Here is an 18,880-nt window from a genome sequence, read left to right on the forward strand (position 1 = left end):
GAAACCTGGCGCAGGGGGTGGAGCAGGGCGCTTAGAAGAATTTACATACAGCCGTTCAGAGACAGCCAGTCCAGATCTGCCACCAAGAGTGTGTAATATCCGGCGAGTCCATTCCCAGCTCTGGACCTCTCAGTTTCCCATCTATAGAATCGTCGATGGGGGGAGACGGGGTGGACAAGAGTAAACACTCTTTTAAGTCCGTGACAGCTCTGATTCTCTGATTTTTCTCCTCGGGGGCTGAAGGGCTAGCTGCCTATTTTGGCGGCAAGGCTGGGAGGGTCGCTCCCGTCAGGCTACTTTCGAAGCGGACACCTGGCTGTGGGCTGAGAGAGAGGACGTCTTAAGAGCAGCAGCGAAAGAGACTGTGTCAGGAGGCCGACGATCGGGGCCGGGGGGAGTGTCGGGGGGGAGCGTGTGCAAGGAGGCAGAATTGGGAAGTAGTGTTTGAGCCCTGACTCCAGGGTGCTAGCCCGAAGTGGTTGTAGGGACTCGGAACCAGAGCGGTGCCTCAGTTTCCCCGTGAGCACAATGGCTCTGGAAACTCGGGTGAGGCGGAGGGGCGCCTTACCTTGTCCTTCTTGTCGGCACTGCTCTCCTCCGCAGCCGAGGCGCCACACTTGTTGAGCAGTTTCTTGCCTCCGCAGGCCGTCGGGCTCCAGGTGCGGCCGCCGGAGCAGGCGCCCCCCGGGGGATCTCCTGCACCGCCCGCAGCGCTCTCCACCTTAATCAGGCGGTGCTTGGGGGAGATGTAGCGCACCTCAGCCGGCGTGGCGGGCCGCCGCTCGCTGCTGCTGCGGTAAAGGTGCGGGGAGCCAGAGGACGAGGACGAGGACGCGGCGGCGCCCGCGCCGGAGGAGGCACAGCAGCAGCCCGCGGCGCCCGAAGCGGAGGAGGCCGAGAAGGCGCGCTGGCCCCCGCCCGGCTCCCCGCCGCCGCAGTAGTCCAGACGGCACATGGCGCGCAGTTTACGCAGCGACGAGCCGGGCCCGTTGTAGGGGTCCTCAAAGTCGCGCTCCTTCTGTGCGCGGTAGGCGCGGATGAGGTCGCTCGTGCTGCCGCTGTCGTCGGGCAGCGATCCCGACGATGCTGAGAAGCAGGAGGCGGCTGCCGTACCGCAGGACGCCGAGGCGGCCGCGGGGGCCTGCGGCACGGCCTGGGGGTGCTGCGAGGGCCGCTCGCCCCGGCGCCGCTGCTCGCGATAGTCGGGCCGCGGTGGCTGCGGAGGACTCTTGGTCTTGCTGTTGCCCAAGCTGAAGTACTTGTTCAGCCACTTGGCCATGGCGAGAGGCCGCCTAGGGCCGCGGCGCGGGAGCCTGGTCCGCCGCCGCGGCCATTCGGGGGGCAGAGCTGTCTCCCAGGTCCCTCGGCGCCCCAGCCCCGGAGAGGGGCGTCCGGGGCGCCCGCTCCCGACGCCAAGTTCAAGTTCTCTCCGCCGCCTCCTGCCGGCCGCTCCCGGGCTCCGGCAGCTGCAGCACCGCCCTCCGCCTCCGCCGCGCGCCGCCTCGGCTTCGGATCTCGCGCCCCTCTCGGGCGCGTCTCATGGGATCCCGGCCACGGCCCCACAGAGAGCGAAAGGCCCTGGCGCCCCCCGCCTCGGACGCTCTAGTCGTGCGCTCCCCTCGGAGCGCGCTTCTTCCCCGTCGGAACCGTAACCTCCGCCTTGGCCGGGATCCGCGGCTGCTGCGGGAACTTGTCGGCGTCCCCAGCCCCCCTTCTTCCTTTCAGAGCTCTGAGGCGAGCCTGGACCCGCGGCGGGCGAATAAGCGGACGGGAGAGCGAGCGAGCAACGGAGGAAGGCAGCCGGCGCCCGCTCGAGCCCGCGGGCCCGTGCCCGTCCCAGCGGCGCCTGCCGCTGCCGCCGCCGCCGCCTCCTGAACCGCCGCCTCCTGAACCGCCGCGTGTGTGACACTCGGGCCACCAGAGCCCGCCCCTCGCCGCGGCCCCGCCCTCCCCGGGCTCGCGCGCGCCCCGCCCCCAGTCCGCCCCCTCAGGCCCCGCCCCGCCCACCCCCAAGAGCACCGATGCCAGACCTCGGCCCTGGCCCCGCCCGTCTTGCGCCCGGGTCCTGGGCGGGAGCACCTCTCCACTTCAGCACGCGCAGCCTCCCGCGGCCGCCTCGGCGCCAGCCCCCGGGTCGCGCCTCAGGGCGCCGGGGTCCCGCGTTGCAGCCGAGCCCGCCTTGCATGCAGCCCGCCGCCTCCTAGGGCGAGAGGTTGCCAGCCTGAGCCTGCCGCGTGCGGAGGCCAAACCCTCCCTTGGGACCCGCTCAGTGTGCCACTAAGAGATCCCTATTGTTGGGGACATGGGACGTTTTTAGTGTACTCCGTGATCCGCGAGGAGAAAATGCAGTGCCGAGACCCATTAGGGACAGGGTGCCTCTCCTTTTCTTAAAAGGACGAAGACTCCAGTTCAACCCCGTGTGCCAGATCTTCGGAGGAATCTTTATGCAAATGAGCGTTTTAGCAATCCAGATGACGGACGCGACCGGGATAGGCGGCAGGGGCCCGGCCAGGCACCAATCGGATTGGCAAGCTAAGGGGAGGTCGGAATGTTTGCGCACCTTTTCACCTCTGAGGAAGTAGTGGTTTTAACCCTGTTCACTGCCAACCTGGCGGAGAGGGGCTGCGGGGACGAACGTTTAATGCCTAGGATTGTAGGAGCTGGCAAAACTGCATTTAACCCGGGGCCCTCATTTTACAGATGGAGAAACTGAGGCTCAGAGGATGGTCACCCAGGTGGGCCTGGATGCCAGTTGCCCGGTCTGGAAGCACCAAAAATCATGTCATTTCCACTAGTCTCTACTTTGCAATTTAAGATCATCCTCTGATTATTAACCAAAAATGAGGAAACAGGCCAAGTGAGGTGCACAGTTTGCAAAACGAAGCTTTTCCTGGGAGGTGGCATGCTCTCTGCCTAGACACTGGAACCAGGGCTCCTCTGCATGTGGCTGGTCAAGTCTCAGAATATAACTTTCCCTCAGGTGTAAGAACTGAGATCTGAGACATTTTCAGAGAGTGCTGATTTATTAGGACAATAGCCAAAATCATTAATTATCTTCACTTGCAACTTGTATATTATAGATGGGCTTTGGAGGAAAAGTGGAACCTGTTAGGGCAGGGAGAAAGGCCAGTGGCTCTTTTGGCCAGGACTGAAGGTTGAGTTCAAACTCTCAGTCCGAGGCTCTTGGGCAGGGAAGGCCTGAAAGCTGTGGCCTCTTCCTCTGCCTGAGGCCACAGTGGGTAAGTGGCAGAGCCAGGACTCCAACTTATGTCTTACTCTGAAGCCTGTGCTCTGTCCACTCAGCCACACACAGTGATGCAGTAGAATTGACTGCAAATTGTCCTTCAGGATCAAGCTATTTGCTCTTTCCCTCTAGGCAGACAGGACTGCCATGCTCTATGAGTTAGTTAAATTTTACAGACCTACCATATGACCCCCATAGTCACAGACATCATCACCAACTATACAGCCCCTTCACTGCCTGAGATCTACTTATTTAGCATTTTACAAGAAATATTCTAGGATATGGGGTATGTGCATGTGTGTGTGCATGTGTGTGTGGTGTGTGTCTGGAAGATAGTAGGAGGACCCAGAAGTTGACCTGGGCTAAGATGTTTATTTTGGGTATCCCTAGACTTAAATATCTCAAATTACCCATTAAATAATTCCTCTACTGTATAAGCACTTAATTATCCCACAAATGAGGGAGGCACAAATAGAAAACCTGAAAGGCAAGGACATCTTCATTGCAAGCCTCACCTTTCAACCAACCACAAATCCTCTCCTGCTTCCTCCCTTCCCAGCTCTGCTTTTTAGGTTCAGGAAGGAGGAACACAGCCAGATCCTGGCAACAGGCCAGGCCACCCTGGGCAAAAAATTCTCCGGGATCTAGAAACTTGTTCCCTGCATGTGGGTTGCACATAGAAGAGTTATCTCTGCTTTTTCAAAAGTTGAGAAAGGTAAGTTATATTTCACAACTTGTTTTTCCATTTCACTTTCAGCAGGCCATGGGGTCAGACCAACTTTTTCATGTGATGCCTCTGCTAGGGTATAATTTGCAAGCCAAAATTATTGTAATGCTATAGTATTATGCCAAAAACTTGTGTATCAGCTCAACCCCTACACGTTCTGTATATAATTAATCCTACTCAGTATCCCTACAATCTAGTGTTATTCCCAGTTTATATATGGAGTAACTAGCCTAAGGTAGTATTTATTTCAAGCAGGCAAAAGGAAAACATGCAAGTGTTTTCCTTTGGGAACTAGTAGGGACACACCTTACAAGACTCAGTCAGAAATAATCATTCTGAAAGGAAATAGAAAAGTTCCCTAAGGAGCAGTGTGTCAAACGGCTAGAAGAGACAGGGACTTGTAAGAAAAGGATTGGAGCACTAGATGGTTAGAGCTGGACAGACTCTTTTCAGAAAACCAGCCACCCCATTCCAAGATAGAAAACTGGAACCAGTGAAGGGAAGTGATTCAGTCAAGAGGCGCAGCTGGGATTGGCACCAAGTCTCTTTGATATCACAAACCCAACACTATGCCCACCATTCTTGGCATTTTTTTCCCTTTTATATCCCCCTTACTTGTTCTTGATTATCCTATTGGAAGGGTCAGGTGTGGTCCTTTTTCTCTTTCTGCCCCATCTCTACTTCTCACTTTAGACCCAGGTGGGGACATGGCGGCTCTTTCTCTGCACTTCTTTCTACTATCTGGAAGTAGGCTATGCCATGGCCTGGAAAAGCGGTGCCACCAATCCAACAGATTCATCTACTTTTTCAGTTCAGTCCATCAGATATTAATGTCAGTCCCCTGCTGTGTATCAGGCCCCAGGACTGGAGTCTGGGCTGGAAGCACAGATTTGGGTCATCAATGCTTAGCGAAGATTGGAAACAAAACCCTCATTCATCCTTGATACCTTTTTTATTCCTTCTCCATCCAGTCCTTCAGCGAGGAATATGCAGAACACTACCAAGGCTCACCACCTCCACTGCTTCCACCCGGGTCCTACACTCCTTCTTTTGCCTTTGTCATTTCAGGTGTCTCTTACCCATTTCCTGGCTTCCCTCTCAACACACAGCCAGTGATCCTATTTAAAATGGATCTGATTATGCTCCTCCTCTTCTCAAATCCCTCCTTAAATTTCCATTTCCCTAATAGTAAATGCCAAAATCCTTACAGTGGCCCCTAAAGCCTTACATGACCCAGCCCCCTTGAATTCCTGACCTTGTCTTATACTGTCCTCTCTCCTGCTCCAGCTAGGCAGCCTCTTCGATGTTCCTTGAACCCTCTCTTACCTTGGGCTTTTGCACTACATCTCTTCTGTCTGGAATGCTTCCCCTCAGGCATTCCCATGACTCACCTTCTTCAGGTCTTTCTTTAAATGATACCTGCTCAATGAGGCTACCCCTGGCCACCATATCTAGAATTGTTGTCCCTACTCAATACTTCATACCTTTGTTCCTGATTTATTTTTCTGAGTATCACTCATTCCTATTTCACACACAGCATATTTTACTTATTTTTCTTGTTTATTCTTTGTCTTGCCCCACAGTGAGCAAGACAAAGAATAAGCTCTTTGTTCACTGCATATCTTAAGTGTCCAGAACAGTGCCTGACACCTAGTGGGCAGGCAATAAATGTCTGTGGGACGAATAAGTGAGCGTGCGTGGTTGATCATGGAGGGGAGAGTGGTGCTGGACCTGGTGCAAGTGGCTATTCGCTTTGTTCTAGAGCTGGGAGTGGGTCAGACTTGCTGAATTTTTGAAACAGATGTGCTCCTGGGTTCTGTTCCTAGGAGGATCTCTTCCATGGAGGAAGCAGAATGAGATTCATCCCTGTCTTCCCAGCTTCCAGAGGGGGCTCCAGGAAGGTTGTGGCGTCCAGGTAGCCCCTTCCACACAAGTCCCAGTCTTGCTGACATGCAAGGCTGTCCGCGGTGTCGCTGAGCCAGCTCTATTTTTCCCTCCACCTCAGGTACAACTAATCTTAGGAATCTCATTACTGGTCAGAAGGTAATCCTCTATATCTAGATTAAAGGCTGTGTTTTGACCATTACCGCGCATTGAGCATTGAGGTGACAGTTTAATTGAGCTGTTTATGCCGCTGCCTTGATCTCTTCCCAGAGAATTTACAACTAATTCCAAGTGTCTCTGTGAATTAAGTGGGCCTCTCCCAACATGCTTTGCCTATAGTTTGCCGGTGCCAAATCCCTCTTGTCCTTGTGTTACCCAATTATGGGCTCTCTGTCACAGCTGTATCTGGCCGGTACCATTTCCAGCCCACTTCCTTCCTGAGGTGGCCATTAACGATATGGCCCTGAGAGGGGCCAGATCCCAGGACAGTGTCTGTGATACCTGCAGCAGCAGAAGGGAGGTGGAGGTGAGGACTGGGTCGGGAGCAGAGAGGGCATAAATCATTCTGACCCCTTTGAAGTCACCTCCAGGTGACTGACAATAACCCCCTAACAAGAGAAGGGCACAAGTGTCTTCAGCACAGTTAGGTGTGATGGAAAGGAAAGAGTTCTGGACAGAGGTCAAGACTCCTGAGTTCTTATCCTGGCTCTCTTCTGACTTCCTATATGACCTCTGGGGCCTTGGTGTTACTATTTATATAATGGGAGCTGGCAGATCATTGTTTCTCATTCTGTATCATGGAAGGGTCTAAGAGTAGGGTTGCCAGATTTAGAAAAAACAAAACAATAACAAAAATGGACATCCATGCAATATTTGGGATATGCTTATAGTAAAATACTCTTTGTTTTTTATTTAGAATTCAAACTTAACTGGGTATCCTATGTTTTATCTGGTGATCTCACGCAAGTGTCCCCATGGGGAATAAAGGGGGCTCCCCACCCCTAGCCCAGCCTCTGCTGATGAATTGGACAAGAGCATATGTTCTCAACACTGGCTGAACATGAGAATCACCTAAGGAGCTTATACAACACATAGTGACCAGTCTGTATTCCAGACCAATTAAATCAGGATTCTAGGGGTAGATTCAGGTATTTGCCTATATTATTTTAACTCCCCGGGTGAGTCCAATGTGCAGTCAAGTTTAAAAACTACTGGACTAGAGCAGAAGTTCTTAAAGTAAGGTACCTGGACCAGAGCATCAGCCTCATCTGAGAACCTGTTAGAAATGCAAATAGGCCTTCTGCCTTGCAGAACTTCAGAATCGAAACCTGGCCCAGCAAGCCCTCCAGGTAACTCTGCTGTAGCTAAAGTTTTAGAGCCAGTTTGAAAGTTCCTTTGATGACAGTAGGGCACCTAATCAGCAAGTAAGTGCTAGGAAAGTGAATCAGTTGAATTGCTTTGCAGTGATGCATTGAAATGGTCAAAGTGCCTGTCTATTGGTAATTGCAGCTAAATTATGGGGTTTGTAAACCCACCGAGGGCAGTGACTTTCAGTTTCAGACTTTGGTCTGATGACGGTCTTAAGGGCTACCGTTGTCACCTGGCAGCATGACAGTTTAGCCCAAGAAAGCCAGAGGGGTCTGAGGGCATAACATTCTGGATCAGTCAGCCTGAAGGCCCAACAGAAGGGGCTTGAAGCCAAAGGGCAAGGAAGTGTGACAGAAAGGAACCAGACAGGGTCAGAGGGGCAGGAGGTCAGCCCAGGTCCCAAGGAGGCTGGGGGCAATGAGAAACACGGATATCTCCAGAGCTGGTTAGTCTGAGTCAGGCACTGCTTTTGTACCCAGCGGGCCAGAGCTGACCGACTGGAGGAGGTGGAGAAGGAAAACTGTGCTTGTTCTGTTTTGCTTGCTTTGTGTTAAGAAGCAAGTGATACTCAAGAACAGAGCAGCGTTTTTCTACAGCCTCAGAAGACTAAAATACAAGCCCACTAGCACATCAGGTTTCCATCTATGAAGGTCTCACAGCCCCAGGTTGACAGGTTTGGGGGATGCCAGGTGCCCCGGATGTGTGACTCTCCTGTCCTTGGGAGACATCTGGAAGGCAAGTAGCAGGGGCTGTGCGTGATTCATTTCTGTCCACCCCCAGGATTCACTCAGTGCCTGCCAAACGCTAGGCCCTGAGTGACTGTGTGTGGAATTGAATCCAACAGAGATCCAACAAAGCAGGGTTCTTAAGTATGAGTTATCATATTGGGCCTTAATAAACCACAGCACTGAGGACCACAGACATTCCACATGTAAAAGGGCGCTTGTCATCCTTGTAGAATCATTGCAGACTCTCCTCCCTGCTGCCTGCCTTTCTCCATTCCTTCCACCAAGCACCTCTCCTGTGCAAGGCCCAGCTCACCCACGGAGGTTTTGCATGCCGTAGGGAACAACTGAAAAAGAAGGCATAAAGGCAGCAAACGTTGAAACCTCCAAGATTACACTTACCTGGGTTTTCATGTGAACAACTTTGTGTGCACTAGTGTGTCAAACAATAAATCTGAAACCTTTAATCTGATTTTCCTCATCTCCAAAATAAACTTCGGAATTCCTGAAAAGGTGCAATATTACTTTAAGCCCTACAGTTGGGAAAGTGATTTATTTCTTCAGTGTTGAAACACACACACACATACACACACACACACACACACACACACACACACACACATGTTCTGATGCAATTTCCATCATCTCACTTTGGCTGTAGTATTTAAAGACAATTTTAAAAAATCACTTTCCATGCATTATTTTCTCCAGCTATATTTTATTTTTTCTTGAACGAAAATGGTTACCATGCTGCCTTTGGAGGCTTTCCTAAGGGGGACGCACTAATCTTTACCAGGGCCAGGAAAGAGTTAAAGTTGCAGAGGGCAGTCTGTCTTCTGTCTCAGTTTGGGGGTGGAGTGGAGGTGGAGACTGCCCGATTGTCTGTCCTTCTCTTCCCCTCCCTGGGGCTGAGTGCAGGATGTTGAATCTCCCAAAATAACTCCAACCCTGTGAATAAATGCCTGCCCAGAGCCGGTTTGGAATAGAAGATTCTCAGGACCAGAGGGGAACTTTCCCAGCCAAATGATCTGATCTTCTGGCTGGAAGAGAGAGGAGCCCAGCACCTCCCAAATCAAATGTCCACGAACAAGCCCTCACGGGGCCACAGGGAAGCCAGGTGACCATTGTCAGCTTCTTTCACCCAAGTGCCATCCCACAGAATGACCATCCCCAGAGAGAGTCCTATAAGGCCAGTAGGAGAGGTCCTATAAGATCTGAAGCAGAATCTAAGTGAGCCTTTCCTCATTGGAATTTCTGGAGCTCTTGGGGTTTATAAGACGCTATAGGATCACCGCTTACTGCACCGGTCCGGGGGGAGAACTGTTGGTTTTTGCAGCTTTCCAGAGTCACGGTGAGTGGAGGGGCTTCTGCTGCCCAGGCCTTGCAGCCCATTCTGTTCCCTTAAGTCCTGCAGAGCAGACAGTGATGGATTCAGGGGCTCTAGACCACCGGCTCCCCTCCCAAAGCTGGGGCAGCCATTTCATTCACATACTTTGAGTCTGGAGCTGGCAAAGAGAGAGAAACAGTGCTTTTCTAAGTCTCCCACTTTTATCTTTACGTACACTTGATTCATACTTCTGTTTGTTCTCATTTGTGGACATTTTTGTGGTGGGTATAACCTTTTAGTGTTATAATTAGGCTCTAACCATAGGAATCCACTTCTCCAATGGACCAATTTTGCTACATCGTAGAACATCCACCAGGGCCAAGGTGTGGGTCAGGGGCGCTTAAACTCTGAGAGCATCTCTAGAAAACAGTGTTAGAATGTACACTGCCAACACCATGTTAGAACGTACACTGCCAACACCATGGCAGAGAAGCCGACTCAGAGCCTAGGGGGGCCCAGGAATCTGCATTTTATGTGAACCACAACTGATTCTGCTCGGATGGGTCAACTGTCCCACTTCGAGAAGCTCTGGCTAGTCTCTGAGCACCGATCCTGGCCTGAGCCAGCAAGTGGCAGGTGGAGGCATTTCTGACTTTTGTCCCCATGACCCAATGTTCAGAGGGTCAGCCAGCCTGCCACTCCAGCAGTAAGTGTCCCTGCAGGGCATCAAGTCACCTCAACTGTGCATTCTGCAGGGTACGTGATTGTTTTGACTTATCCTGAGCAAAGCCCCCTCAGTGGCCAGTGCAATAGATTCTGAGAAGAAGTGGGGATTAGGCAGGAGGAAGGGAGGTGAACAAATGTAGACACAGAACACAAGGGAACACTACTGGCCACTGTGTTCCAGGCTTTGTCATCCCACAGAAGGACGCCAACACCGCCATCTCCCAGCTGAGGCCGTGAGGGTCCCCAGGTCACACAGCTTGCCAGCGGTGGACTCAGCTATACTCAACTTAAAGGCCTCCTCTTTTCTTGTTTTTTGTTTGTTTGTTTGTTTTGTGTGTGTGGTTTTTTTTTGTTGTTGTTTTGTTTTGTTTTGCGGAGGTAGGGTGGGATGGGAGCATTTAAAAATGTTCCAACTTTTTATTTTGAAAAATTTCAAACTACAGAAAAACTGCAGGAATAGTACAACCAACCCCACAGACCCTGTAATTGTTGAGGGCTTGCCACATCGGCACTCTACCTTCTGTCAACTGAAAACAAAACAAAACAAAACAAAACCAAAACGCACAACAGGAGAGCTGTGAGTTCAGTTTTATTTGGGGACTTACTGAGGATTTTAGCCCCGAGGCAGCCTTTGGGACAGCTCTGAGGGACTGCTCCGAAGAGGTGTGCGGGGAGGTCGGTATACATGTGACTTTGGTGAAGGGGGTTGGTACAATCAAGCACACATCTCTGCAGAAGCTTGCTGCTAGTCAGGGAGAGGATCTCTCCATTGATGAGTTTAGTGCTTTCCTAAGTATGAGAAAATACAAGACATTGGGTTCATAAGAATTTCTCCTGAAAATATCTAACTATCTGAAGACCTGTTCTGCCAGTTTTCCCAGAACACAGAGTGCCTCATTCCTGATCTCTGTCCTGAACTCCTTTCAGAGTGTTTTAAAAGTCAGCAACTGCAGTGGTGAGTGACGTCATTCTTCTTGTAGAACCAGATGGTGAGCGACATTTTTCACTTGTACCTATTTACCTACCTATCTATCAATTTTGTAATCCATTTGAGAATGACTTGAAAGCACTGTGATGTTTTACTCCTCAATATTTCAGCTCATCTCCAAAGAACAAGGGCATTCTTCCACAAAATCACAATAAAATGATCTCACGTGGGAAGTTTAACATTGATACATTACTATTTGATATCTGGTTTACTTTACCAATTTGTTTATCAAATGTCCTTTATAGCATTTTTTTTTAATTCAGCATCCAATCCAGGATCGTTCATTGTATTTAGTTGTCACATTTCTTTAGTCTCTTTTCATCTAGGGCATGGCATTCCAGTCTTTATTTTTTGTCTTTTATAACATTGGCAGGTTTTAAGAGACCAGGCCAGTTGTTTCGCAGAATATCTGTCAGTTTGGATTTGTCGGATTTCTTCCTCATGATTGTAGTCTTCTTAGAGCTTCATGTCAGAGGGACAAAGGCTTTGCTCTTTTGGTTGTCCTCCACTGCCTCTTGCCGGGTGAGGATCAAGGTTGGCTCTTTGTACTGTTACAAGGGTCAGTGTTAGAGGGAAGGTGGTGTAGCTTGGTGGAATGAATGCAGGACTTGAAGGGCAACAGAAATGAGTTCCAGTCCTGGCTCTGGTCTCTGGCTGATTGACCTTGAGCATATCAGTTAATACTCCCGACCCTTGGTTTTCTCCATTGAAAAAGAGATGATTTCTGCCTTGCAGGATTATACCTAAGTAAAAAATTTAGTGGATTATCTGATGTATAATTAATTGTAACTTCATAAATGGCAGCTATTGTGAAGTCCTTAAAGGCAATATACCAATATATCCCATTTCTTTTTTCAACAGATCTCTCAGAGGCACCCAAATCTCTCCCATTCTAGGGCACCTTTGCTGTCACTGTCTCCTTTCTGTTGCCAATGCCCTAATCTGTCCCATACGAACCACCACTGGTTGCCCTAAAATGTGACCCTTGCCATCATATTCACTTGACTTCCCTCTTCCTCAGTACATCAGGTCAGAATGGTCGCCTTCCATAGTCTCACCTCATTCCACCCACCTAAACTTGCCTCCCACTATTTTTCCTGGGGAAATGTGGTTGCTCTTGATTTGGCTGCTAGCACATTCTTCCTCTTCTTCCCTCATTAGACTGACAAACACTACCCTGTGCTCCACCACTGGGGTGTATGCATGTTATCAGTTAGGATACGGTCACAAACAGAAACTGCTCGAGGTATTTTAAGTAGGAAGGGATTTAATAAAGGGCACTAGGTTCTTACAAAAATCATTGGAAAGTCTGGACAAACAGAGGTCAAGGAAGGCCACCGGTTTTGTCACTAGCTTTCATACATAGGAATTTGAAGGAACTCAGGAAACCAGTAGGGATGATCACAGCTTCCTCTCATCCTGAGGCCCAAGATTTTCAGGAAAATACTTAGAGGATACTGCAAAACGTCACATCTGTCTAAGCCTAAAGTTTGACACTGCCGGAGGAGCGAAAATCTGGCTTCTGTCTGATTTTGCCTTTCACATCTTGGCAAGTGCTTCTCATTGAAGAACTGGCTCTATGGGCAGGGATTCTGGGACATGCCCTTCCCAGGCTTCTAGCCCCATGTTATAGAGAAGAGCACAGAAGTGTCATAGCTTCTCTTGCTGGGTCAGTGGGAGTCTTTCTGGGGACTCTTCTGATGGAATTAGTGGGGAAACTTTCCCCTGCTTCTGGGATCACAGCTGCAAGTACATGAAACTTGTTACCTTGGAGGCCATCATCCCTGACTTTTAGAGGAAGCCCAGCTGTGGTAGGTCCTCAAAGAGTGAGAACAGAGTGAAAAACAGAAGTGGAGATGGAGAGGGACAGGGAGAGAGAGAGAGAGAGAGAGAGAGAGAGAGAGAGAGAGAGATGGAGTGGGGGATGGAGAAAGAGGGTGCAAGCTGATGACATTGTGACATCCCATGTGTCAGCCCTGGGTTTCGTCACTCTTTCTACTGCTACCCATGTCCTCCTCAGTTATTTCAATTCATAAGTTGCTTTTTTGCCTAAGCTAATTTAAGTTGGATTTCTGTTACTCGCAACCAAAAATGTCTTAATGAATGGCAGAAAGAGATGCGTAAACATTACAGAATCTGAAGGCATGTGTGCTATGCAAAGAGGACGAACAAAGTGAACAAAGTGGTAAAAGCACCCAGAGGAGAAGATAAGAGGAGTGTTCATCTCCATTTTATCTTGGAAATATTATTTTAGGCATAAATTTTTTCTTACTTGTTACCTCTCGTGGCTGTGGCTGTTGCTTCCTTCTAGAATACTCTTCTTTTCCTTCTTGTGATGTTGTGATTTATAATAAGAAATATAGCTTTAGCCTTCATCCTGTTCCTTGCCTGAGCTCCTAAATCCCTTGGAATTTCTTAAGTTTTAAGAGCACAAAAGTGAAATAGGTGTCTTTTGTTATTCAGAACAAGCCCCTTTCAACCACACCTGCGTTCATGTTAATGAGGGGACTTTTAGAAAGCTCTCAGGCTGGGGGCTGGTTGCCAGGGGGACCAACCATGTGATTCAAGTGTGAAAACTTTCAGCCCCCATTCCTGGAAGGGGTGAGGGGCTGGAGGTTGAATTAATTACCAATGGCTAATAATTTAATTGGTCGTGCCAATGTAATGAAACCTCCTTAAAACCTCAAAAGGACAGGGTGCCATGCAGAGACCTTTCGGGTTGGTGAACACATGGAGATTTGGGAAGAGTGGTGCCGTAGAGAGGGCATGGAAGCTCTGGGCCCCTTCCCACAGACCTTGCTCTGTGTCTCTTCCATCTGGCTCTTCCTGAGTTATATCATTTAATAATAAGCCAGAAATATAGTAAATTAACTTGTCCTGAGTTCTGTGAGTTGTTTTAGCAAATTAATCAATCCTGAGGAGGGGGTAGCAGGAACCTCCAAGTTGTAACTGTCAGATGCCCAGGAAACTGGACTTGCCACTGGCCATCTGAAGGGGGATGCAGTCTTACAGGACTGAGCTCTTAACCTGTGGTATCTGATGTATCTCCTGGTAGTGTCAGAATTGACTTAAATTGCTGGATACCTAGTTGGTGGCACAGAATTGTTTGATGCTGGAAAACCCCACATACCTGGTGTCAGAAGTAGAGTGGTGGTAGTGTGAGATTAAAGGAGACACACAGGAGTGTTTTTCCTTTCACTTCAGTTTCTGAAATACTTCCTGTTTTCCAAACACCAGTTCAAATCTGTTCTCCTCAGGGCCTCCTCAATGATTTCACCTCATTTCTGAATTCTTGCAGTTCTTGGCACAGAACAGTTGAATATCAAATTATTAAAAGTGTGTGTGTGTGTGTGTGTGTGTGTGTGTTTTGACTCTTCTTATTGACTCTGAACTCCTCAAGGTCATGGACCACATCTTACATCGCCTCTGCAATTCCCCATCCCCGGGTTTATCACCATTGACCTGTGCTCAATTAGTACCTGGGAATTGATGGACAGATTGCTCAGCGGGGATGCTGAAATTGCCATGGGCAATAAACTGGAAGAGTAGGCATGGAGGAGATGAATGCTGTCCAGGTGCCAACCATCCAGGAATAAGGAAGCCTTTCCAGATAGACTAATCATGCTGGCTCAAAAGTGCTTGGCACACCGGGGTGGACCTTGAGTCCCCAAAACGCACCTCTCCTAGTGGCCACGTGGGGGAGGCAGAGGGCACAGTCCAGGTATCAGGCTGTAGATATGGCGCCTGGAGCTGAGCCCTGATGGAAAGGAGATCTTGGTCTAGGCGATTTGCTCAGGATAAGGTGGGCTTCCAATCAGGAGGCCAGAAATCAGGGTGCCTAGACCAAAGCTGGGAAAGCCAGAGTATCAAAAAGTGGATGGCAGATATCAACAGGCATGTAAGAATATGAGTTAGACCCTCCAAAATCAAAGCAATGAGTGCTCTTTAAAGATATCTAGACATTCTGCTAAGGACAAGGGGGTTGCCTCAGTGCTTTGGTGAAAGGAGAAGGAAGTACAGGCATGGTATAGTGGTCAAGGCAAAGCCTAGACAGAAAAAGTCTTAGAATCCCATCTCTGAGCCTATAGGTCCCCAGCCTTTTGTCTGTGGCACCTGATGAATGCTTTTGTTGCATGACCTATGGGATGGCCTTGGCCTCTCTGAGCCTCAGGTGTCTCATCTTATACAAAGAGCATTGGTGTCTGGGGACACAGACCCCAGCCCTGTCTTTGCACTGGGGCTCCATGATCGCCAGGAATCCTTCCAGCTTAAATGGTCTTTGGGTTTACATGAACAAAGTAGTTCAGTTGGTTACAAAGACCTTCACTACCCCTGTCTCTGTACACCTGTTCTCTTTAAACCTTTTGATAGGCCCAGTCCCTTGGGACCAGGGCTGTTTAAAGACCTTTGGAGGAGCCACGCAGTCTAACTTTTAGATGCACCATCCCATGTCAGAGCACACATCAAAATGCCCCCCATCCCACTATAAATGCAATTATTTTTGCTTTAAAATAGTCTTTAGGACATTTTTATAATTTTGCTTTCAAGGTTATTTTGCCAATTTAATTTTCAGTGGCTATGATTTCTCAAAAATCATCCTGCATACTTAGGGATTCCTTGAAGTGAAAGAATCCACTAATTGTTTTCAAATGCAGTAACATTTTTATGGATACCAAACTGAACAGTTTAGGGAACTGACATAATCCTGTAGTTCCTGAACATTTAGCTAGATTTCAATTTTGAAATTTTTATTTTCTATCTTGGAGTCAACGAGAATGTCTGTGGTGCACAAGCATTTTTCTAGGGTTTTGAAAAGCTAGTGCGTCCTCAGTCCTGTGTCTATGGCCCCTGATGAATAAAACCTTCCAGCCCGAGGCAGCTGAAACAGGGTTGGGTGCGGGGGTCGTTTCTTTCAGTGACTACATTTTGTCTTATGTCTTCTGGCCTGGGAGCCTGACCAAGCAAGCTTTGAATGTGCGGACAAGAAAAGGACGCCCCCTCCCACTTCCCTTTAATCTAAGAAACTTCATTGTAACCGTATCTTTCAGCCGAGTCAGATAGGCAGGCACCAAGGTGGCAGATTCTCCCTGCTCAGGGAATTTTTGTAGACGGGCACCTCCCTGTCCTCCCAGGCGTACCATTCAAGCCAGACACCATCCCCATTGTCAGTGTTCCTACAGAAATAGTTATCTCACAAAGGGCAATATCTTGCCAGAGAATTTGTTTTCTCTTGCTGATAATTTCTCTCCATAAACATTTTTGAGAGAGATGAATAGGTGTACCTTTCTGGAACAGCAGGCAGATGCTGGGGCGTGAAATGACTTTGCAAGGCATGTTTTATGGATGAGGGAGGGGAGGGTCCTGAGGACCGCCTTTTTACTTCCCCAGGCTCCAACCTGGTTGCTGACTGCCAGGTTCATCTTTTGCAGGTGGCAGTCCTCTTCACTCACTGCTGCTCACCTGAAGCTTTAAAGGCCCAGCTGGGGTGGAAGCTACAGAGAGAGACTCCTAAAGAGCTGGCTCAAAGTGCCACCAGCCTGTAACTCTCTGGATCCACCATTAAGATCTCGGTCCCTTCGGTGCATTTCACAGCCAGGGCTACAGTCTTCAGATTCTCCATTATGCTGGTGTTGTCATGTTTTCCTCTCTGCCTCTTTCTAACAGCGAGGAAGGGAATGAATTCTTTTCCATCATGCTGCTAATGAATCTCAAAGGGGAAAAAAAGAGATGTGATCTCAGAAAAATAAAGAAGCTAACATAAAAACGGCAGACCCAGTGACCTTCAACAGAATGAACAAATGTGGAATTTTTCCATCATCTCTGTCTGGGAGATGGGGAGGGTGATTGTTAATAACAAAGTGGCATCGAATGATTTGCCAATAGTTCAGCAATGTCCCTCTAGAGCCCGGAGTCAACAATGCCAAATGACTCATGAAGGTGGCAAACCACACATGAGCGAGGTGGGGACATGGCTCTGCTAGGCCAGGGCACAGCCTTCAAAAAGGGCTTTTTTTTTTTCACCGCAGGGTAGGGATGCCAGACTCAGCAAACAAAAATAAACGGCGCCAAGTTATATTTGAATTTCAGGTAACAAATAATTTTTTAGTATATTTGGGACATTCTTGTACTAAAAATTAATATGTTTATCTGAAATTCAAATTTAACTGGACATCCTGTATTTTCTCTGGCAAGCCTACCCCAGGGACACAGCACTTCTTTTCATTTCCCAAGAACTTACATATTTCTTGGTTCAGACTCCAAGAGAAAGAGGCTCCCTCCAGTCTCAGCTTCTTGAATCTTACACTGTCTTACAGGTCCAGCTCAAATGCCACATTTATGTGAAGACTTCCCCGCTAAATCAGTTCCTCCTTTCTCTCTGTCCCCTTGCCCTATAGCATTTTATTTCCCATTTTGGTTTATATTTAGTTGCTTTTAAGTCTGTTTCCCCCACTAGACTGGGAGCAACTCAAGGGCAAGGACTGTATCTAGATTCTTTTTCTCGTGGCCCACAGTATAACTTCGCCTGTGCCTGAGGTGTAGTAGGTACTCTGAATGTTTGATAAATGAATGAGTGAATGAATGATCATACGTAATGTACTTTGAGTGCTGACTATATGTCAGGCATGGATCCCTGCACTTCACATGGATGTAAGTCTTTTAATTATTGAGTAGGTACTATTTTCATTTCCATTTTAGAGATGGAGAAATGTAGGCACAGAGAAGCTAAGTAACTTGCCTATGGTCACTCAGCTAGACAAGGGCCAAGCTGGGATTTGAACCCATGCAAGCATGGCTCCAGAGTCTGTGCTCTTAACCTCTGTGATATATTAAATGAATGGATGAACGTACGAATAAATGAAAGAAAAAATGAAGGAATGCATGCGTAGACACAGCAAACAGGTATTAAATCATGAGGACACAAGAGGTGGGGGTCAAGGGAGGTGTTGGAGAGCAGAGGCTGGAACAGTCAGGGAGATATCAAGGAGCTGAGGAAGGAAATTTGGCGAATCAGTGACTTACATGAGCTCAGCAGTGGAAGGGGCTGATTTCTTCTTATTTCGGCTTTGGAAATCAGTCGTCGTGTCCTGAACCTTCTACATTTCTGCAGGGGCCTTTAGAGACTGTAACTCTCCCAAGCTTCCGCTGCACAGCCCTCCTCTTCCCAGAGCGGAACCCACCCTCTCCTCTCTTAAGAGGCTCAAATAGCAAAGCTCTGAGGCCAATCTTGTCTCCCTCCCACCTGCCCCCGGGGGCTCAGCTGGGGTCTGCAGGCTTGGCACCAGTGCCCTCTGCTCTTGGGCTCCAGTCCCTCCGTGTCTGGTGCTCCCCTCTCTGGCTCTTGCCATGGGTGTGACATGTATGTTACACAGAAGAACAAGAGGTGACACAAGCAGGGTGATGGTGGACTCTGATGGGAGCACTGCCAAGGTTGATAGAGTAATGCGACAACCCTTCCTTTTCAGGTTTATGGAGACAGGAGCCAGTGATCAGCTATGCCTCCAACTTAGTCTTTTTTTTTTTTTAAATTGTGGTGAAAAACATGTAACATAAACTTTGCCATCTCAACCATTTTTAAGTGTACAGTTCAGTAGTGTTAAAAGTATATTCACAACAGACTCACGGATGTAGAGAAGGAACTAGTGGTTATCAATGGGAAGAGGGAATGGGAGGAGTGAGGTGGAGGATTAAGAGGTACAAACTATCAGGTATAAAACAAGCTACAAGGATATATTGTACAACATGGGGAATATAGCCAATATTTTATAATAACTATAAATGGGGTATAACATCTAAAAATTTGTGAATCAGTATATTGTATACCTGTAACATATAATATTATGCATCAACTATACTTCAATTAAAAAATATATTGTAAAATAAATGGTTAAAA

General features: G+C 48.5%; 1 protein-coding gene across 1 annotated transcript in view; it reads right to left on the reverse strand.

The window, feature by feature from the left end:
• Positions 1-1,852, reverse strand: part of SHB (SH2 domain containing adaptor protein B) — a 125,737-nt gene extending 123,885 nt beyond the window's left edge. Inside the window, exon 1 of the mRNA XM_031450057.2 lies at positions 569-1,852. Within this exon, the coding sequence (XP_031305917.2) occupies positions 569-1,279 (711 nt within the window). The 5' untranslated portion in view covers positions 1,280-1,852. The remainder of the gene's footprint in view (positions 1-568) is intronic.
• Between the last annotated feature and the right edge of the window lie 17,028 nt (positions 1,853-18,880).

This window comes from Camelus dromedarius, chromosome 10 (assembly GCF_036321535.1).
Source record: "Camelus dromedarius isolate mCamDro1 chromosome 10, mCamDro1.pat, whole genome shotgun sequence".
In the NCBI taxonomy this organism is placed as follows: Eukaryota; Metazoa; Chordata; class Mammalia; order Artiodactyla; family Camelidae; genus Camelus; species Camelus dromedarius.